The sequence below is a fragment of the Centruroides vittatus genome, unplaced genomic scaffold (assembly GCF_030686945.1).
Source record: "Centruroides vittatus isolate TY-2023 unplaced genomic scaffold, ASM3068694v2 contig_1215, whole genome shotgun sequence".
NCBI lineage: Eukaryota > Metazoa > Arthropoda > Arachnida > Scorpiones > Buthidae > Centruroides > Centruroides vittatus.
This window is the reverse complement of record NW_027120777.1, coordinates 1,464,384-1,479,102: the sequence shown is the minus strand read 5'-3', so window position 1 is coordinate 1,479,102 and position 14,719 is coordinate 1,464,384. Positions and strand designations below refer to the sequence as shown.

The following is a 14,719-nucleotide window of genomic DNA, read 5'->3' as shown; positions in this document are numbered from 1 at the left end:
AATGCAGCTCAGAACCGGTCTTGGATAGAAACATTGGAAGCGTTTCTGGAACTTGGATAGAATGGAAGCGTTGGAAGTACAGCGCTTCCATTCCGCCACTGATATTCGAATATACAATGGCAATCCTATCGTTTATTTCACATGTAGTATAGAAATTTGTAATAAGATAGATAATGCTATTATAATAAAATATTAATTTTAATTAATTCAAACTACGTTAAAATATGAAAATTTATATTTTAGAAAATACAAGGGAAGCAGCGCTTTCCATCGCTTCCAATGACGGCACGCCACTGTTAAAAACTGATCTCATAAAATTATTTTTTGACTTCTTAATACAATTCATACGCTTCACTCTGCTATAAAGTTAGGCTGTTAGGTTCTTATCCCCGCTTTTACGACTTTATTGTTTCATACGGACAGTTGTTAAACGGTTCATCCCTCTTTGTTCTTAAGATTCGACATGGTTTGCATCGATTTAAACTGAGATTACGGAAGTTTATAGATTAAATTTAATAGAATTATAGACGATAAATTAATTTATAATAAAGAAAATATGACGGTTCGATGGAGCACAAGAACTTTTCGTAAAACGGATTCAGAATATTTCCCATAAGTTTAATATTATAAATTGAGATTAAATTTTTAAAAAATACTATTTTTGCCGTAAAAAATTATATAAAATCAACAATAATAAGTTTATATCGGTTGGGTATATTGTTATTTTAATAAAGTTATAAATTTATTTCAAGTTGTCATATTTATGTAGTTAAATACGTATGAAATTAATCAGTTCGACTTGGATTTTCTTCAGAGAATATCAATAAAACCAAATAATATTCGATTTTACTGTCACAAAGTCTGTCTGCCTGTACATTTGTAACAGTATTATTCGTTCTTTGCTGCAACAATGTCAGAATCACACGAATCTTGACATCATCCACATAAAATTTCAAGAGATATACTACAAATTTTCAAATTTTTCGCTATAAAATTCTCTATATAAAACAGTTTAAAACAATATTAATACTCAGAAAATGCGAAAAAATTAAATGAATTTAAATAAATTAATTTTTTACTTAACAGAAATGCACTCTCGCATTTCACTTCTTACGTTAATAAATTATTTTTTAATTAAAAAAGTTCATTTACTTAACTTTAATAATTTGTTTAAAAGTAATTACAAACTGAAAATTTTTTAAAAAATCATTTATAATAAAAATAAATTATCATAAATTTTAAATATTCTTACTTATTTAATTAGAAAACGACTCGAAAAATTACTTTAAAATTAATTCAAAAATTATCTATGTTTAAATAAATATTTAAATCGATAATTTTTTTCAATGAAAATGCAATTTTTTAAAGCTATTTTTATCATTAATCAATATTTATTTGGTTGTTGAAGGTTGAGAGTGTAGGTAGAGTTACGTTCCATTTAAACTTTTAGATTCTAAACGAGAAATTATTTATTGCGATATCATCACAATGCGAAGCTGCAATTTTTAATCATATTTTTAATTTGTTTAATTTAAAATATATGCTCTCCATCTTAAACTAGTGATGGCTTGCCCCTGTACATCATACTTTTCCTTCAACAATAGAGTCGTGCCGGTCATCTATCTGGCACCTTTCCAGGAGAAAAATAAACTAAAATCACGTTACTTCCTGACATGACCAGACATGGCCCGGAGGAAATTTGCATAAACTCATGTAAAGTTACTCGGGGTCTCCTCCCCCTAGTCATTTTATATACGGTGTCGATTTTCATGTATCTAACTTCTTTCTCTAGATTAAGGAAGGACAGACAAACTGACGATTGGACAGACTGATGACAGTAGAAATTTATAAGTCTACAATTTTCTCAAATTGTCGCCCACTTATTAACAAACCTATTAGAGTATTTCAGAATATGCTTTATGAACACCCAAAAATTCAGAAATAATTAGATGTTTTGAAGGATTTTATTGATTACAACTAAAATTTAATTATTTATAAACGTATCTAAACATTTAAAAATGCATTTTTTTTTATTTCGCATAAGTTCACAGATTAATTTTTGAAAGATTATAACAATTGCAACTTTAAAATTTCTTTAAATGTTTAAACATTTTCGTGTTTAAAAAATTAAATAATTGAACTATTAATTATAATTAATAATAAAATCTTTCAGAAAATCGAATTATTTCTGAATTTTTGCGCTCTTGTAAAGAGCATTCTAAGAAATTTATATACGATTTTCCTTGATACTTGCTAAAATTAAAAATTAATGTTTTAGATAAAAAAAAACATTTATAAATTTTTAGAATATCTTTAGATACTCAAAAACTCTTAAATAATTAGATTTTCTGAAGAATTTTACCAATTACAGCCAATAAATTTTGTTAAATCTTTTTGTAAACAGATGATGAAGGAAAAGGAGGAAAAAAAATAAAATATTTGCTGCTTTGCTTTTAAACATCCTCAGAAAAAAAATAAACTTTACTCTTTTTAGATCGATCTGTTTGAATTGTTAAAAAGGTTAGAAGCGTGTTAACACGTTAAAGAGGGTAAAAAAAACTTTTAGAATTTCTGGCAAAAGTCGAAAAGTTACGACTTCTTTAAGTCTCATTCGTTTGGAATGCTAAATTCGTTAACTCTCCCGTTTTCTACATTCTTGAAATATTTTTATTTAAAAAAAAGTAAAGTTAAATTGGATAATAGAAACTTAAAATATTTTACGATACCTTCTAAACTTTTATTATTATATTTTATACTTTACTGATCCTAAGTTATATTAATGCACAGTGACGTAACAATAGTTTTTGTGGGTCACACCAGACATTTTACGGCCTTTTATCATGAATTCAATTTAAAAAATAAAATTAAAAAAATACGACTACTTTGTGTGATATTTAACGTTAATTTTAATTGTAAAAAATAATAATTAAGAAATAATTAAGATCATTAAAATTCTGAAAGTGATATTCGCTTTCAATATTTCTATTTGTTATTTAAGTGTTGAAAGTAGTTTCAATTATTTTTTGAAAATTCATATCTGTACTTTTTAATATAAAAGTCAATTATTTTTCAAATGATTTATGGCTTCGTAAATATTGGGATTTTAAATGTTGAGTATGAATTCGCCTGCAAACTTAGTCCTAACAGTTTTTCTCTAACAATGTGTACTAGTACTAATATTAGTACTAGTCCTCTTGAGAGTAAGATACTAGTGAAGATATTGTTATTCTTTTTCTTACTTTTCTTCTTTCTCTCCTTCTCGTTTTCCTTAATCTCTATTTCATTTTTTTTCTCTTCTTAATTTTCTATTCCTCCTCCTCCTCCCTTTCCTCATTTCTTTTCTCTTCTTCCCCTCTCCATCTCTTCCTCTTTGTTTTTTTTATTCCATCTTGTTTTCCCTATTTTCTTTTCTTTCTCCTCTTCCTCCAGCCCATCTTACTCCTATTCCGGGTCTGTCCGTCCGGGTCCGTCTTCGGCGCTCGTGCTGCTACAGTTGTACTTGTTTGTGCTCCTCAATTAGTGGATTTTTTCGCGGAACTTTTTGTGCCAGGACCTTTTGTAATACACAGTTGAAAACAGCTAATCATTCCAAAGCTTCCAGTATGACAATTACTTAATTACATTAATTAGGGGGAAAGTTAATTAACTTTAAAGTTTTGGATTTTTGATCGAACCTAGTGGAAGGGGGATTAATTTTCGGTGGACGGCAGCAGGGGGTTCGTCAAAGGGAGGGTAGTTTTAGAGGTACCTAAAATTGGGTGGCGGTAAAATAAAAATTTAACGACTTACGGGGTTTTAAACAATTTAGTATTACAGTCTTTAGAAAATTTCAAAATTTTGAGTTACAACGGATTTTAACGGCCATTTAACGAATTCTAACGGACTATAACGGTTCCAAATTAAAATCTTATTTCGTCCACCAGTACGTATCTATTAACAGGACTTATTAAACTGACTTTAAGGATACAGCAACTCAGTTTCACAAATTAAGAAAATTGTTGTTTTGTTAAATTTACCTAGAAACATACATGTTGATATTGCGTTTCGGACTTGTTCGTCCCTCATATTTACATGACACATTAATTTCAAGGCTAATTCTTTCTATTCCTATTTCCACCATGCAATTAAATTTAAACACTATTAACAGAATATTTTAAAACAAAACCATATCCGATTGTTTTCCTTGAATTACACTTCGTCTCAACCTGTTGAGACGAAGTGTAAGTCTGCTTTCAAGCTCGGTGAATACTGTTCCGTCCCACAGGCGGAGATCTTCGCCATCACCAAGGCATTCCACCACAACAATGAAGACTGGTTCCCCGTAAAAAGAAAACAGACAGCATTACAGCGCTTCGCTCAACTTCCAACACCAACAACAATGGCTACAATGTTACCACCATTCAGAAAATGCTTATTAATAATAACCACTACCATCACATCACCCTTAACTGGGTCCGTGGCCTCTCTGGAGTGGAGGAGAACGAGGCAGCTGACGCTCTCGTCAAAAGAGCTGCGGTCTCGTCTTATCCTTGTTCTTATAGTAAGATACCGCCTTCCACTATCCATAAATGGATCTATAACCGACTTTTGCAATATTGGCAAAAAGACTGGAACAACTGCACTAAAGGCCGTCCCACTCATGGCGTCATTCCAGACATCTCTGTCAGGCTGAGTTGCAGGCATCTTGTTCCCAACTTTGCCTTGATTGAAGTTCTGACTGGCCACGGGAACTTCAACGTTTACCTCCACCGGTTCCGGCTACGGGACAGCGAGACCTGCAGGTGCAACACGAACACCAAACAAGACTACCTTCGTCTATTGTTTGACTGTCCACTCTTCGACAGCAACAGAGGTAGACTCATTCAGGCTACACTTCGTAACAACCATAACTGACCGTGTCCTCTACAAGCCCAAATATATAAGAAAGACATGTACTGTACAATCATCTGAATAATTATCTGCAGAGCATCAAAGTGCTTACAGAGAGGACGAGAAACAGTTAGTGGCAGTACCCTCATGCAAATCTACTGAACTACGATGTTAATACCACACGTTAATAAAAATTACTGTCTATGCTTTTAGTGTAACCCTAGGAATGTCAATTGTAAATACGTTTGTAACCTGATAATTTGTTCGGGCTACCCGTAATCTGGCACCTAGCACACACCCTGTATCTAGTTTACTCACGGTTAATCTGCATACGGTTCATACGTTTGTCATCTGTTTTTATGTTTATACTATCTGCGATTTGTCAGACAGCACTCAACATATAATTTCTTGTAACAATATTAATCTGCATATTGTATATACGTTATTACCTGTACTGTACATATAGTGCTATTTGCGATCTGTAACATAGCACTCCCAACTTGTATTCCTCTGTAACGTTATTGTTATTGTATTTTCTACTGAATATTTCTTTATAAAACACCGTAGCGGGACGCCCATAGATCCCAACCCTTTTTTCATCCCCTTTCTTTTCTCGCCCCCACCCCTTCTTCGTCACCTCAGCTTCCTTTTTTTCATAGCACAGGTTGTACCAAATAGTGATACCTGTCTTACTACTACTACTACTACTCTTCATCCTTCTTTTATCTGCTCCTCCTCATCTTTTCCTTTCCTTTTATATATATTAAAATAGTTTAATTATAAATACAATTTATAATTATATTTTATTAAAAGTTATTTCTTCTTAAATTTTTGCATATTTTTAAACACATTTTAAGCGGATTTTTAATATTTATATCAAACTGACATAAATAAAAAACTTTTTAAATTTATATTATTTAATTTAAAATTAAATAATATAAATTAAAGACACGTTTTTTATTCATTTAGCATTTTTAATGTAATTATTGACTTGATATTTAATGAATTAAAAAAAAATAGTAAACGTGAAACGAGACTTTGAATAATAAATATTTTGAGAGTGCCTTGTATTATATAAGAGGCGAAATATTTACTTAATTAATCAATGAAATGTTGTCAGTAGATACATTGAAGTGGTAATGGATGCTACTCAAAGGTAAATGTATCCTTCTACAAACTTTAGATTAATGTAAAAAGTAAAGAATTAGTTTAATTTATAAGAAGTTCAAACGTTCTTATTACAAAATAGAAATTTAATTTTTTCGAAATTAAATTTTAATTTAATAAGTTAAATCGGTTTATTTAAGGAAATTTATATTTTTCAATTATATTTTTCAAGATAAGTTTTAGCTAATGATTTTTATAAAAGAGTATAATGATACTCTTATAATAATCAATTTTATATAAAAAAATATGAGAAACTTCATCATTTAAAACTATTTTTTCTCTGGGGGCAGAAATATTAACTTTCTATGTTCAGCTTTTCGTATTTCAATCCAATTCTTGAATAGAAATTAAAAATCATAAGAAATTTTATTATTTGAAAAAGTGTAAAGAATTCACAGCGCTATTTTCTCTTCTAGTGGAAAAAATATAAACTTTTTATATTCTTAACGTAAAAACACGTAAACAGATAATAAAAATATCTTCTTTACTCGCCATGTCCAATCACCAGGAACAAACTATTCTCTACAGCAGAGACGACCTTTCTTTAGAGGCTATGCCTCTGCCAAATTATGTAAAACAGTCTAAAATGTCCACAGGTGACAGTCCTTTCACAATTAAAAATATAAGATTTCTTTCTAAAATAGAGCTGGCGGAAACACAGTAAAGTTTTTACGTTAATACTGTATTTCCGCCAGCCCTATTTTACAAAGAAATTTTTATATTCTTTTTCTACGGAGAGAGGAGAGATAGAGAGATTATTATTTAACTAGGAATGATCTTTCTGAATCTCTTCCTTCAAGAGAGATTTAGAAAGATATTGCTTAATCTAAAACTACATCGCCAAGGGTTATAATTTCAACTTACAAATTGGAATATTTATGAGTGTTATATAATAAATATATAAGGAAAAATAAATTATAATTTATCTTTATTGTTTTCTTAGAGGGGACCACTTTTCCTTAGACATTTCTTTGTAATCTGAATAAAGAATAAAGACTTTTCCTACATACTTGAAATATGATGAGGTAAAAACTCTTTAATCTTTATTAGTATTGAGAGAATCTTTGTGTTTTTTAAACTCACAAAGAATGTTTTGCGTAATTTCATAAAAGCAATTTGAATATTACTTATAAAAAGTTTTAAGATAAATTTTTATAATATATATTTTACAATATTAAATTCCTTTAAAAACACAAGATTTTTTATAAACGTAACACGATGATTTCGATTGTAAAACTTAATCATGAAATTTCGAGTCAAAACTATTAAAGAAGAATCTTGTTACATAATTTATTTTAATAAACATGTAGTAAATTTGAATATTTGAATATTTAATGCATGCAAAATACAAATGAAAAACTGGAAAAGTTGTTTACATTTTCATTAAAATACTGCACAACAATTCGTATCGAATTCTAAAATATATGTATTTAAAATAACAAAGTTTTTTGTTGGGGAAAAAATTAATAAAATAAGAAATATAGTATATTTATTTTTATCTGAATTATTTTTCTTTAGGTATATGAAATATTATGTTTACTTATTGAATATAATATATCTCGCGCCCCTAATTCTTTGTTATGGATGGATATTGAATACAGTTCATATTTTACGCTCAATTTTGAAAGAAATTGCAATAAACAGAGTATAGATTATATCACGTAACAGGTTATAGTAGAATAAAAATGATTTTTAATGTATATAAAAGCATATTATAATTGAAGGGGGGACCACGTCACTCTTAACTGTCCTTTTTCCAAGTACATCCGATCCAAAGGTGCCTACAGGGAGAGGCCAAAAACACAATTGTTCCTCCTGAGAATTGTTTTATTGTTTAGTCTTTCTTGTCTTTCTTCCAATAACAATTTTATAAAGCAACGTCGCCCCCAGCGGACGAGTGAATAAAACCACTAAACGCTGGTCGCGGGTTCGCGCATCACCAATGGGCTAGCCACTTGGAGTTTCCTGGGTTTTCTTCACATGTTTAACATCTAAATAGGGGATAGTTTACCATGGAAAGTCTTCAAGGGAAACACCCCCTCGTTAGCCTTATTGCATACAAATAAACAAAATATAAAATTACGTCCGAAGAGTAAATTTATTTTAACAATTGGAACAATGAATCAACTATTCTGCACACCTCTAGTTTTCATTTAACCATATTAGTTCTAAGTATTGTATTTACTCGCATATAAGACGATCTCGCATATAGGACGAGGTGTGACTTTAAACATCAAAATAAAGAAAATTAGATTTTATTTCGTTTAATCACAAGTAAAACATTAAATGAACGTAAATGCACACATTGTCCTGCAAAAATTACTTTAAGGCATTTTAAACTTTAAGGAAAAATCTTGTAAAATCAACAACATAATTTGTTCATATAAAGTTGGACAATCGAGAAGTTTTTATTGCCAATTCTTAACAGTCCACTTACCACTCTCCGTTGATTACACTTACGAGTTTCTCTGAATTCTGATTTCCGAATAATCATCTGTTTTCACATGGGAATGGATTAAAACTTATATCGGGCTCCCGTGTGATTTTTAAATTTCAATCTGAAATTCTATTGCTATTCGTCTTTACTCCTGATAATACACAGGAACGATTGAAACGACCCAGATAAAATACTTTTGTTTTTAAACACCGGAGGGTGAGCATCCGGTATAAAATGCGAACACACGGTTCACAAAAATTATTACAAAAATGCAAAGAACTTTGCTTGCGTGTATAGGACGACCTAGGAATTTGAAGCTGTGATAAATAAATAAAAACCTCGTCTTATATGCGAGTAAATACGGTATATATACAAAGTAATTGGAATTTTTAAAATTGAAGACCTATCTTGTTCGTCCATCGTGTCCTTTGTTAATCTCAAGAACGCAGTTAGATAAATGAAAATCGAGACCAGAGGTACCTGAGACTGCATTAACTATATACGAACTTCTTGTTTGGCCGGAAGTCACGTGATTTTTAAAATTAAAATATGATTAAAAATTGAAGCCTGACAATGTGATGATGTCAAAATAACACACATTCAATGCTTTTTTCTTTGTTTATTGATTACTAGTGTTAATGTATGATTAATTATGCATTTTAATACTTTCAGATTTTATAGTTAGTTTACTATAAAGTAAATATTCTAAATTCGGCAATTCAAATAATAAAACTATATAAATTATTGAGAAAAGTGCATATAGAACCGCTGAAAATTCAGCAAAATTTTTTTTATTGTAGGCAAAAGATATACAGTGGTGACTTGTACTTCGAACGTTCCAGAGTTCGAACGATGCTTCCTCGTTGGAACTGAGTGCTCAGTGAAAAAATGCTGTATTTATAAGATGGGTCAGATGTGGGGTTTTTACATTAAATAATTCAATTGTTATTGATGAATATACGAGCAATTATTTATTGTGACAATTTTTTTATTATATTTTAATATAAAAAAAAAATTGCGTGACTTCCGGTCCAAATCGGAAGTTGGTATATAATAAATCGGAGTCTCCGGTCCCTAAGCTTTTTCATATTTGGTCTAGAATTTAATAGTGTCTTGTCCCTGTACATCATACTTCTTTAGAACAATCGAGTAACGCCGATTATTTATGTAACTCCGTTCTGGAAAAAATTTTGAATTGAAATCACCTGATTTCAGTTCTAGATCGGAAGTACGTATATTTTTAAACGGGACGTTCTAATATCGTCATATCCGGTCTCGATTTTCATGTATCTAACTCCATTCTGATGATTAACAAAGGACAGACAGGCGAAAGATAGTGGGAACGTATAGGTCTGCAATTTGAAAATTGCAGCCCACGTTATAAGTCATCCACTTTTTCATCTATTTAATTTTTTAAAAAAATAGAGGAATATTCTTAAATTTTAAAAATAAATACGATTTTATAATTAAAAATTTGGCAATTTTTATTATTAAAATAAAAATTTTATGGGAAAAATAGCATTCGAGTTTAAGACTGATTGGTTTGATTGGCTGAAGAGAAAGCTAATGCATATAATAAATATTTATATATCGTTATATGTTGAGCGTATATGTACTGTACATTATAACAAACTCACAATACATGAACAAACAATTCTCTAAATACATACAAACGAACGTGAAAGCAGACATATACGAACCTATACTAATTTTCTGTTGTGATTTAATACGATTTTGTGTAAATAAAAGGGAAGTATTTTGTATGTTTATAGATTAGTAAACATTTTCTGGGCTATTTTAAAATGTAAAATATATCAGTGAAAGCATATTTAAATCCTGTTATAAATATTTAAGCGATTTTTAAATTTTTCTGCACTTTCTTCTATGGTGTTTAAAGAAGGATTTATAAAACTAATATATATATATATAATAACTTTTTGAATAATTTAAAAATATTTACTTAAAATACATAAGAAAAAAGTCGATGACCCTTGACATATTTAAAGATATTACCTTTTTTATTTTTGATTGTATTAAAGTTTATTTAATTTAAAAGAAGTGATGATAAAAATTCGTTTATCAACTGGAGAATATTAAGATTAATGGCTTTATTCTTCAAATTCTTTATTATAAATAGAAGTTTCTTTAAAATTTTAATATATATATGTATATATACCTAATATACCTAATTCAGCCAATCATTAGGTATATATAAGGTATTAGGTGTAGTTAGGGATTTGATTATACAGAGAGATGGATAGGTAGGCAACAATTAGGAAAATGTAGATAAGCATCAGTAGATAGATGGGCGATATGTAAGAAAATATAAACTGGAGTCAGTACGTAGGAGGAAATAAGTAGAAAATATAGACTGGAGTCAGCAGGTAGGTGGGCAATATTTTCTTACTTATTGCCTACCTACCTGCTCACTCCAGTCTATATTTTCTGACTTATTGCCCATCTATGTATTGACTCCATTCTATAATGAAGAAAATATTGACTGGAGTCATTAGATTAGCGGGCAATAAGTATTAAAATAGACGGTATCGGTAGGTAGATAGTTAGATAAATATAGGTATGAAGGCAGATAGTAAATATAATTAGACAGAGAGAATAGGTGAAGAAGCAGGTTATAAATGTAGGTATACTATAGGTATCGAAAATTAACATATTTATCAACAAACATATAAAAATAAAACATATATTTGAATACAAATTCAACGCACAAAGCTTTAGAATTAGGTATATAAAAAAATCTATTTTTAAAATGTAGTAAATTCTTAGAATTCATTTGTTCTTTTGTCTGTTTTCTTCCAACATAATAAAATAGAAACGAATATAAAAAGAAATGATTGAAAATTTACATCTGGAAGTGATGCAAAAGATTCATTGAAAAATTTAATTATTCTTTTTTTACTTGTTTTATTAAAAAAATAATAAAAATAAAAATAAAAGAAATAAATAGAACTAAAAGCAATCAATATTTTTCTTAACAATTTACTCGATAATCTTTGTTTGGAACTTGGGATTAAATAAATAAGATTAGATATATGTAGTTAATAGCTTTTTTGTTTATAATTCGGACGAGTAAATAAATCTCATTATCGTTTTATGGAAGTTGAAACAAAAGAAAAAAAATTTTTGATGATAACGACGTGACATCGTTCTTTAAACATTCTAAATACTCCGATTTCCTGTCATTAATGATTGTTTTTTACGTATTTGTAAATGCTATTTTTATTCTCTAATAATTTATACATTTCCATAGAATAGTAAATATATATATATTTATTTTTTCTGTGACCTTGTGTGCTTTCTCTTTTCTCTATATATGGATAAATAAGAAATAAATAAAAATAACACTGTATCTGTTAGCTATTCATCTGTATCTTAAACCTGTAAACGTATACACATAGGTGTACAGGTTTATAGGGTATATACCTGTATGTTTGTATGTTTATCCTATACACATACAGCTGTACAGATTAAGTAGAGCAGAGTTGATATGAGAGTTAATAGAACTGTACAATATTTTCTGAAACAATCCATATCTGGTATCGACTTAGATAAAAATCGGGACCAGATATGGAAAGCTTAAGGACAGGAAGCCCTAACGAACTTCCGGTTTGGATCGCAAGTTACGTACTTTCAATTCAAAAATTCTCTCCAGAACGGAATTAGATTATCGGCATGACTCCGTTGTTAACAGGGAAAGTATGATGTACAGGGGCAACACTACTAAAATCGAGAGCGTATGTTTTGAATTAAATAAATTAAAAATGTGATTAAAAATTGCAGCCCGGCATTGTGACGATGTCACAAATAAATAATTGCTCGTATTACAATTGATTTTTCTCATATAATAAAATAAATAAACAAATGAATATATGTCGGTACGGCTAAAATAAGTATTACAAAATAATCACAAAATGTATTAATACATTGGCTCAAAAGTCAGTTAACCGCATATTCGTAATAATGCTATACACTTATTCTAAACTGGGTTTTTAAAGCGATTTTAAAATATATCTTTGTTAACTAACTTTTGGGCCATGCTATATGCGCATTCTATGTTTTTGAACAGGACAAATGTATAAATTGTATAAACAAGTAGTATTTATTTAATAATATTTGAGATTATTAAAAATAAATATGAATTATTAAAGAATAAACTTCGTGTGATTGATAATAATGGCATCTGTTATGGTCATCATCGTTGTCTTGGTAATTGTCTAATATAATATTCTTAATAAACAGAAAATTGCTGTTGCAAGTAAATTACTGTATATAAAATTATGATTAATATAAAGAAGAATAGAAATTTTAGTAATTAAGATAATAAATTTTAAAATTTTTGAAATAAATAGTGTAAAATTAGACAAGTAAATTCTCATCAGATATTAAATTTATTTTATTATAAAATTAATTTATACAAGTTTAAATTTTATTAATGATTCTAATTAAATATAATTAGTTATTTTATTGTTATGAAGGAAAGAGTGATGATATATTCGAAGAGACATTTTTATGATCACAATCAGTAATTAGTTATAAATTATTTAATATTTTACATCATAATAAAAAACATAACAGCGCTTTTTTAATTTTTAAACTTATAAAATAAATAATTTGTTAAGATAAATTTTAATTTTCAAAAATCAGTTTGGTAACTTCATAAATTTTAATTTTAATTAAAAATTTATAAAGATTTCTATGGCATAAAAGAATATAAAATTATTTATTATATATTTATTAAAATAAATAATAAATTTAAAATTTTCTTATTGATTTTGTTGATTTATTCGTGAAAATTTTTAATTTTAAATGCTGTAATTTTTAAATATAAATATTTTTAAGGTTATATTTATTAACAGAGATAACTTCTATATTATATTATAAATTTCAAATATAAAATTAATTATTCATTATAAGTAATAATTATTCGTGATTTTATTTTCAATAGCATAATATAAAAATTTATATTATGCTTAAGGATTTTATTATTTAAATATTAAAATACGCATTAATAAATAGGATAATTATGTGTAAAAATGTAAAAATTAGTTTTATAATAATTATTATTATTTTCCAGAATACTTATTTACAAATTTCTATGAAAGATCATAATCTCTGAGAAAGGTTACAGAATAATTAATGGGCTCTATTGGTATAAAATGTATATGGACATTCTATAGTCTGCTCGAGCATCATTGGGTCATTATTAACTCAAGTTTTAACATAGATACGTCAATTTTATGTTTTTGTATCTGATTAGCATGTCATTAAAGATGCTATTAGACTATTTTTTATGTCATCTGATGTCCTAGATCTTTCCTTTGGCATAGAATCGAGTATAAGACTTGTTTAGGGAGAGATTCCATTCGCTCTTGCAAGAAGACCAAGGCATTTAAGCTATTTTGCCATTATTGTTTTTATATTATTCTCTTTTATCTAGCAGACAACACAATCTTTTGTCTGATAACTTTATTTGAAATGTGGTAGTAGAAATAACTTTGTAGCAAACATATGTAACATTTCATCTAGAATGCCCAAACAGTGCTTGAGGAGACTATGTAATGTCTTTATACATCTCTATGTTTCTACAGTTTATACTAACAGAACCTATGAATATATTCTTTAACCTTTGTCAGAGATCATAACCTTTCATAGAAGTTAGTAAATAAATATTGTGGAGAATAATTATTAGTCTAAGTTATTTTCATCTGCAGATACAGTCGAACCTTCAATAACGGCCACCTTTAAACAGAGTCCATGTTTTCGAAAAATTGTTTTTTTTTTTGGAATAAAAATGCACACGGATTAATCTCCAAACAACGGACACCTTTTATGTTCCCGTCAGTGGCCGTTCTTCACAGGTTTGACTGTATAAAGTTGAAACGACTAGAAAATGTAGAGAATATAAGATAAATGTATTGAGATAAAATATATATGTAATTGTAATTATTATCAATAAAACTTAAATTAAATATTAAATTTAAATTAATTTTCTAAAAATATTTATTTTAAAAGTATATATCAAGCTACTTTAACTGATGATAGCGACCTTCAAGTTTTGGATACGTTACTGGAGAACTATGACAGAAGAATTACCCCTAATCATCATCTCAGTATGTACTTTACACGTTTATTAATCAATTATAAAGTATAAATTATGTATAATTTAATTGTATTTAGTGTTATTATATTTGTATGAAGCTTCTCTAACGTTCAGCCAAACATAATTTA

General features: G+C 28.4%; 1 protein-coding gene across 1 annotated transcript in view; it reads left to right on the top strand.

Annotated features, from left to right (window-relative positions):
* Positions 1 to 14,719, top strand: part of LOC136987061 (glycine receptor subunit alpha-2-like) — a 68,171-nt gene that overhangs the window by 36,855 nt on the left and 16,597 nt on the right. Inside the window, exon 2 of the mRNA XM_067284700.1 lies at positions 14,504 to 14,601. Coding sequence (XP_067140801.1) covers positions 14,504 to 14,601 — 98 coding nt within the window. The remainder of the gene's footprint in view (positions 1 to 14,503; positions 14,602 to 14,719) is intronic.